The sequence below is a fragment of the Saccopteryx bilineata genome, chromosome 1 (genome assembly GCF_036850765.1).
Source record: "Saccopteryx bilineata isolate mSacBil1 chromosome 1, mSacBil1_pri_phased_curated, whole genome shotgun sequence".
In the NCBI taxonomy this organism is placed as follows: Eukaryota; Metazoa; Chordata; class Mammalia; order Chiroptera; family Emballonuridae; genus Saccopteryx; species Saccopteryx bilineata.
In genome coordinates this window covers 2,816,942-2,825,019 of record NC_089490.1, presented here as the reverse complement: position 1 = coordinate 2,825,019, position 8,078 = coordinate 2,816,942, and the positions used below count along the sequence as shown (strand labels likewise).

Here is an 8,078-nt window from a genome sequence, read left to right as displayed (position 1 = left end):
GAAAGGAGAGGGGGAGGGGTGGAGAAGCAGATGGGCGCTTCTCCTGTGTGCCCTGGGTGGGAATTGAACCCGGGACTTTCACATACTGGGCCGATGCTCTACTGCTGAGCCAACCAGCCAGGGCCTGGTTTGCATATTCTTAATGGTTAGTGATGTTGAACATCTTTTCATGTGCTTATAAATATTTGTTTTGAGAAATGTCTATTCAAGTCCTTTGCTCAATTTTAAATTGGATTGTTTTAAAATTGTTGAGCTGTAGGGTTTCTCTACATATCCTGGGTATTATCACCCCTTTATCGGCTCTAAGCAAATATTCTGTCTTTTTCTGTGGATTTCCTTTCTCATTATATCAGTAGAGTCGTTTAATACATGATAGTTTTTATTTTTGATGACATCTAATTTATCTGCTTTTTTTTTAAAAAAATTTTATTACGTGTGCTTTTGGCGTCCATTAGCAGACGGAGTGTCGTCAAGCTTCTAGTTTCTAGTTTAGCGCCTCGGGTTTCGCTCTTTGCCTCACCTTCTGCTACCAAGCTGTGGCCCCTGGGAGAAATGGCCGCTTCTTCCTTCCCTCAGAGACGGGGGTAGTGTGACTTAGCCCAAAGGAAGGGAAAGAGAGGAAACCGCGTGCCTCTCCTACATTCAGTACACTGAGAGCTCAGCTGTCGGTTGTCCCTCCGTCCTTCACTCCCCGTATTCCTTCTGGAAATCACATGAGGAAGAAGGAAGGAAGACAGTGTGATAGTTTTAGGTGGATTGGGACGCATGCCTGCGGGGGGCTGCTGTCTCCCGCTGAGTGGACCCCTAACATCTGTCCCCACGCCCCTTGCTGCTCCAGGCGCTGCTCCTGGACATTCAGGATGCGGTGGCCAAGGCGGGGCAGGTGGTGCGCGAGGCGGTTGGAGGGCTGCCCACGGTGCGCAGCTTCGGGGCCGAGGAGCACGAGGCCTGTCGCTACGAGGAGGCCCTCGAACGGTGCCGGCGGCTGTGGTGGCAGCGAGACGCGGAGCGGGCGCTCTACCTGCTCTTACGGAGGGTGAGACGGCTGAGGGGCGGGGGGCGGAGGGTCCTGGGGTCCCGGGGGTCCTGGGGGCCCCCACTGCTCAGGGTGGTGGGGGCAGGGAGGGGAAGGAGTGGGCGGGGGGGCCTGGGAGGGGAGGTTCCTGGGGTTTCGGGGGTCCCGGGGGGGCCCCCACTGCTCAGGGTAGTGGGGGCAGGGAGGGGAAGGAGTGGGCGGGGGGCCTGGGAGGGGGAGGGTCCTGGGGTCCCGGGGGTCCTGGGAGCCCCCACTGCTCAGGGTGGTGGGGGCAGGGAGGGGAAGGAGTGGGCGGGGTCCTTCTCAGCCCCGCCCCTCCTCTGGCCTCCAGGCGCTGCACCTGGGGATGCAGGTGCTGATGCTGAACTGCGGGCTGCAGCAGATCCTGGCGGGGGACCTGACGCGGGGCGGGCTGCTGTCCTTCCTGCTCTTCCAGGAGGACGTGGGCCACCACGTGCAGGTAAGCGGGCCCTGCAGGCGCGCGCTATCTCTCTCACTCCTCCGTTTTCCTCTCTGGCCTCTGGGCCTGGCCTTTGCTGGTTCCCCGTAAAAATACAGAACTAAACCAAATCTCAGCTCATTATATTATGAAGGATTTAAAACATGCAAAAAGGTTAAAAAAAAGACACGCTCTAATCAACCCACCTGTACCTATCGCTCGCTTTAACAAGATCAATTCATTCATGGCCCGTCCCGTTTCATTGGTACCCTCGCCCTCTTCCCCCTCCTCATATTTACCTGAAGAAAGTCCAAGACATGGGTGTCATCTGCACATATTTCAGTTGTATTTCTTTTTTTTTTATTTTTCTGAAGCTGGAAACGGGGAGGCAGTCAGACAGACTCCCGCATGCGCCCGACCGGGATCCACCCGGCATGCCCACCAGGGGGCGATGCTCTGCCCATCTGGGGCGTAGCTCTGCCGCGACCAGAGCCACTCCAGAGCCTGGGGCAGAGGCCAAGGAGCCATCCCCAGCGCCCGGGCCATCTTTGCTCCAATGGAGCCTCGGCTGCGGGAGGGGAAGAGAGAGACAGAGAGGAAGGAGAGGGGGAGGGGTGGAGAAGCAGATGGGCGCTTCTCCTGTGTGCCCTGGCCGGGAATCGAACCCGGGACTCCTGCACGCCAGGCCGACGCTCTACCACTGCGCCAACCAGCCAGGGCCTTCAGTTGTATTTCTAAAACAGAAATGAAAAAATGTAACCACACAGCCACGATCACGCCTGAAGAATTAGTAATAATTTCTAAAACTTATCCAATATGGCCAGTGGCTGAATTTCCCCTTGTCTCGTGCATGTAACGTGTGCATGTGTTACAGTTCCCTCTCTGGTGCGTCTGTGGTGGCCTCAGCCTCGGGCGCTCAGTGCCGCTGTCCGTGACCTTCTGGGGTGGCGGAAATGGGGACACTCTACCTCCACTGGCCAGCGGGACAGCCTTCCCCTCACCTACCGCCTGGTCACCGTGCAGTCAGCTCCCCCCTGTACTTACCAGGTTTCAAAAATAGTTACTTCATCTTGGACTTTATTTTATAAAGTTCCTACACAATTTTATTTTGATAGAGAGAGAGAGACAGAGAGAGAGAGATGGAGGGACAGACAAGGACAAACAGGAAGGGAGAGAGACAAGAAGCATCAACTCGTAGTTGCAGCCCCTTAGTTGTTCACTGACTGCTTCTCACATGTGCCTTGACCCCGGGACGGCAGCCGAGCCAGTGACCCCTTGCTCAAGCCAGTGGCCTTGGGCTCAAGCCAGGAACCATGGGGTCATGTCTGTGATCCCATGCCCAAGCTGGTGACCCTATGCCTAAGCTGGTGAACCCGCGCTCAAGCTGACGACCTTGGAGTTTCGAACCTGGGTCCTCCGCATGCCAGGCCGACGCTCTATGCACTGCGCCATGGCCTGGTCAGGCTTCTAGACATTTGTTAAACATCTTTTGTGTGGGGAGAGCGTTGAGAGGCACCTGGTGGCTACCAAGATGCGGTGGACGCACGCCTACCTCTAAGGACTGCCTTGTCTAATCAGGCCGGCTGGTCCAGGGCACAGTCACACGGAGCAGCAACTGAGGAGGTGGGGGGTAGAGGCACGCCGTGTGGAAGGGTATACACGTCTCCATCTTGTACAAAGCATTTCCAGTGGGGGTGGGGGTAGAGGCAGGCCACGTGGGAGGGTGTGCACGTCTCCATCTTGTACAAAGCATTTCCAGTGGGGGTGGGGGTAGAGGCACGCCGTGTGGAAGGGTGTGCACGTCTCCATCTTGTACAAAGCATTTCCAGTGGGGGTGGGGGTAGAGGCAGGCCACGTGGGAGGGTGTGCACGTCTCCATCTTGTACAAAGCATTTCCAGTGGGGGTAGGTGGGTGGGTACTGGTGCTGCTTTTACTTCCCCTCCAAACTGCTCTTTCAAAGGTGGAGCACCTCTCCTGGACGAGGCAGAGGTGTGTGAGCAGCCGGGAGCCTAGCCTCGGGTGCAGCTGTGTTTCCTTCGCTGACCCTCTGCCCCCCGTTTTCCAGACCCTGGTGTACATGTGCGGGGACATGCTGAGCAACGTGGGGGCCGCCGAGAAGGTCTTCTGCTACCTGGACCGACAGCCCAGACTGCCTCCCCCGGGGACGCGGGAGCCGCCCGCCCTGCGGGGGCTGGTGGAGTTCCAGGACGTCTGGTTCGCCTACCCCAGCCGCCCCGACCAGCCTGTGCTCAAGGTGCCTGAGGGAGGCCGGGAGGGAACGGACCCCTCGCTCCCCACTGCTTACTGTGGCCGGGCGTCAGGCCCTGCGGATCAGCCGCCTCTGAGACCCCGGTCTCCACCTGTGACAGAGAGACGGGGCAGGTTCCGGAGGAAGGAGAGGCAGGCTCATTGCTCCTCTCCCCTGTCGTTACTCTCTCCTGGCTCCTCCAGGGGCTGACGTTCACCCTGCGTCCGGGTCAGATGACGGCGCTGGTGGGGCCCAACGGGTCCGGGAAGAGCACGGTGGCCGCCCTGCTGCAGAACCTGTACCAGCCCACCCGGGGCGCGCTGCTGCTGGATGGGGCGCCCGTCCCCGAGTACGAACACCGCTACCTGCACCGGCAGGTGAGCGGGCGCAGGAAGGGTAGGAGCTGGCAGGAAGAAGTGCAGAGAGCTGGGCGGCCCTTGGGCAGACACCCAAGGAGCCCATTCTGGGGGAGGCAGGTGAGGAGGCGAGGAGGACCCCCGCCGCTGTGGCGCTTACACAGCGCCCTCTGCTCCCACGCCCTCCGCGCAGGTGGCTCTGGTTGGCCAGGAGCCTGTGCTGTTCTCGGGCTCCGTGAGGGACAACATCACTTACGGGCTGACGGGCTGCAGTGACGAGGAGGTGATGGCGGCCGCCCGGGCTGCCCAGGCGGATGAGTTCATTAAAGAGATGGAGCACGGCCTAGACACAGGTACCTTCCGTCAGAGCGGGCACCGGATCTGGCTCTTGGGGGAGGCTGTGTCCCTGTGACTCCATGCTGTTCCCTGCCCCCTCCCTCGGCTCCGCCCCGCCCCCTCCCTCGGCCCCGCCACGCCCCCCCAGCCCCAGGAGTTCCACAGGGCAGCCTAGCAGGTGCCACCCGGGCCTGCCCACCTGTGCCCGTGGAAATACCAGTTGGGCCCTTGTTCCTGCCTGTGGGGAGGATGTGTCCTGTCACTTGTGCCTGAGGAGGGGTGTTTGTCCGCGTCCTCAGATGTAGGAGAGAAGGGGAACCTGTTGGCTGTGGGACAGAAACAACGTCTGGCCATTGCCCGGGCCCTTGTGCGGGACCCACGTGTCCTCATCCTGGATGAAGCCACCAGTGCCCTGGACGTCCACAGTGAGAGGGCTGTGAGTACTGGGGGAGTGGGGTGGGACCTGGGTGTCCACAGTGAGAGGGCTGTGAGTACTGGGGGAGTGGGGTGGGACCTGGGTGTCCACAGTGAGAGGGCTGTGAGTGCTGGGGAGGGGTGGGACCTGGGTGTCCACAGTGAGAGGGCTGTGAGTACTGGGGGAGTGGGGTGGGACCTGGGTGTCCACAGTGAGAGGGCTGTGAGTGCTGGGGAGGGGTGGGACCTGGGTGTCCACAGTGAGAGGGCTGTGAGTACTGGGGGAGTGGGGTGGGACCTGGGTGTCCACAGTGAGAGGGCTGTGAGTACTGAGGGGGGGTGGGACCTGGATGTCCACAGTGAGAGGGCTGTGAGTACTGAGGGGGGGTGGGACCTGGGTGTCCACAGTGAGAGGGCTGTGAGTGCTGGGGGGGGGTGGGACCTGGGTGTCCACAGTGAGAGGGCTGTGAGTGCTGGGGAGGGGTGGGACCTGGGTGTCCACAGTGAGAGGGCTGTGAGTACTGAGGGGGGGTGGGACCTGGATGTCCACAGTGAGAGGGCTGTGAGTACTGAGGGGGGGTGGGACCTGGGTGTCCACAGTGAGAGGGCTGTGAGTGCTGGGGAGGGGTGGGACCTGGGTGTCCACAGTGAGAGGGCTGTGAGTACTGAGGGGGGGTGGGACCTGGGTGTCCACAGTGAGAGGGCTGTGAGTACTGAGGGGGGGTGGGACCTGGGTGTCCACAGTGAGAGGGCTGTGAGTACTGGGGGAGTGGGGTGGGACCTGGATGTCCACAGTGAGAGGGCTGTGAGTGCTGGGGAGGGGTGGGACCTGGGTGTCCACAGTGAGAGGGCTGTGAGTACTGAGGGGGGGTGGGACCTGGATGTCCACAGTGAGAGGGCTGTGAGTGCTGGGGGGGGGTGGGACCTGGATGTCCACAGTGAGAGGGCTGTGAGTACTGAGGGGGGGTGGGACCTGGGTGTCCACAGTGAGAGGGCTGTGAGTGCTGGGGGGGGCGGTGGGACCTGGGTGTCCACAGTGAGAGGGCTGTGAGTGCTGGGGGGGGGCGGTGGGACCTGGGTGTCCACAGTGAGAGGGCTGTGAGTACTGGGGGGGGGGCTGGGACCTGGGTGTCCACAGTGAGAGGGCTGTGAGTACTGGGGGAGTGGGGTGGGACCTGGGTGTCCACAGTGAGAGGGCTGTGAGTACTGGGGGGGGGGGGGGCTGGGACCTGGGTGTCCACAGTGAGAGGGCTGTGAGTACTGGGGGAGTGGGGTGGGACCTGGGTGTCCACAGTGAGAGGGCTGTGAGTACTGGGGGAGTGGGGTGGGACCTGGGTGTCCACAGTGAGAGGGCTGTGAGTGCTGGGGGGGGTGGGACCTGGATGTCCACAGTGAGAGGGCTGTGAGTACTGGGGGGGGGCAGCGGGACCTGGGTGTCCACAGTGAGAGGGCTGTGAGTGCTGGGCGGTGGGTGGGACCTGGACGTCCACAGTGAGAGGGCTGTGAGTGCTGGGGGGGTGGGACCTGGATGTCCACAGTGAGAGGGCTGTGAGTGCTGGGGGTGGTGGGACCTGGACGTCCACAGTGAGAGGGCTGTGAGTGCTGGGGTGGGGCCAGTGGGACCTGAATGTCCACAGTGAGAGGGCTGTGAGTACTGGGGGTGGGGTGGGACCTGGACGTCCACAGTGAGAGGGCTGTGAGTACTGGGGGGGGGCAGCGGGACCCGGTGGGCCACGTCTGAAGGGTCCTCTGTGCAGGATCGGGCAGTGGGACGGGTGACCCACCGATGAAGCAGTGTGTGTGCACTCTGGGTGGCGGGGTACCCTCAGCCAGAAGACACTGGGCAGCGGGGGTGTGGTGTCCATGTCCCTCTCTTCCTGAGACGTCGTGACCCTCCCCGCAGCTGCAGGACTGGCGAGCCCGCGGGGACTGCACGGTGCTGGTGATCGCTCACAGGCTGCAGACGGTCCGGAGCGCCGACCAGGTCCTGGTGCTCAGCCAGGGGCAGCTGCTGGAGCACGACCAGCTCATGGAGGGCCAGGACCTCTATGCCCGCCTGGCGCAGCAGCAGCTGGAGGACTGAGGCCCCGGGGACACCGGCCCTTCCCGTGGCAGCTTCCTGCCTCCCTGGGCGGTGCCTCCGCGCAGCTGGTTGCTCTGTGATGGAGATTTGGACCACGTGTGCCTTCGTCCATGGGGAGAGAGGGAGAGTGGGTTGCGGTCTGTGTCCAAGGACCTCATTTCCTTGATGGACAGAGCTGGGCCTGGTGTCGAGTAGTGTACTATGCATGACAAATGCATTTCCAAATACTTTTGCTTGTTATATAAATAACACACATTCGTATAGAGAAGTAAATCTACCCTCGGTTTCACTTCCCAGAGATAAACATGGCTGCTGTTTTGCTAGTAGTCCTTTATCTGTCCTTTGAGGTGTGTGTTAGTCAATGTGACTTAGATATTCATGGGGCTGGCTCTCTGTATTCTTCTCATCCCCACCAGTGTCTGATACTTGGGAGCTTGGGTATGGAGGGGAAGACCACACCACACTTCCAGAATTAAGAGTATTAATAAAAATTGATAATAGCTGACATTTGTAGTTTAATATAAGAATGATGGGAAACATTTTTCATGTACTATCATTTTGAGTTCTTATTCTCAGTCCTAAGAGGTTGGTCATTGTTATTCCCATTTTATAGATGAGGAAACTGAGTCTCAAAGAGATTAAGTAACTTTCCCAAGCTTACACAGTGGTGGACTCCAGATCTGGCCCCAGAGGCCACACAAGGCCATATGTCGTAATAAGCTCGTAGTAGACGATAATAAGTGTCTGGTGGATAAATGAATAAATCTCTTTCCTCCACTGTCCTCATTTTCAATCCTCCCTACGTGGGCCAACCAATGAAAATGCAAAGCTGTACACATTTCTGGTTGCTGGGAGGGACTTACCTTGGAAGGTACCTATTCTAGGAAACAGGAGCTTTCACATTCCCAGAAGTAGCTGGGTCTTTCCAGCGTTGGGAGTTTGTCCTGCCCGCTGGGTAACTGTAGGGGCGGGGGCGGGGACGGGGACGGGGACGGGGCGGGGGCGGGGCGGGGGCGGGGCGGGGACGGGGAGCTCCTGCATTAATAGAAAAGCCTCTGTGTCCTCCTGCTCCCCACCCCCGGCAGCCCCACCCCCGGCAGCCCCACCCCCTGGCAGCCCCACACCACTCTCTCAGTGTCACAGGACTGCAGTATGTCTTTGGGGA

At 60.0% G+C, this 8,078-nt stretch overlaps 1 protein-coding gene across 1 annotated transcript in view; it reads left to right on the top strand.

Moving 5' to 3' along the window:
- The window catches only part of TAP2 (transporter 2, ATP binding cassette subfamily B member), a 15,524-nt gene extending 8,108 nt beyond the window's left edge, over window positions 1–7,416 (top strand). The window contains exons 6-12 of the mRNA XM_066254157.1: window positions 839–1,036; window positions 1,368–1,496; window positions 3,542–3,730; window positions 3,928–4,101; window positions 4,274–4,433; window positions 4,716–4,852; window positions 6,734–7,416. Of these exons, the coding sequence (XP_066110254.1) occupies window positions 839–1,036; window positions 1,368–1,496; window positions 3,542–3,730; window positions 3,928–4,101; window positions 4,274–4,433; window positions 4,716–4,852; window positions 6,734–6,913 (1,167 nt within the window). The 3' untranslated portion in view covers window positions 6,914–7,416. The remainder of the gene's footprint in view (window positions 1–838; window positions 1,037–1,367; window positions 1,497–3,541; window positions 3,731–3,927; window positions 4,102–4,273; window positions 4,434–4,715; window positions 4,853–6,733) is intronic.
- The last annotated feature ends 662 nt before the right edge of the window (window positions 7,417–8,078 follow it).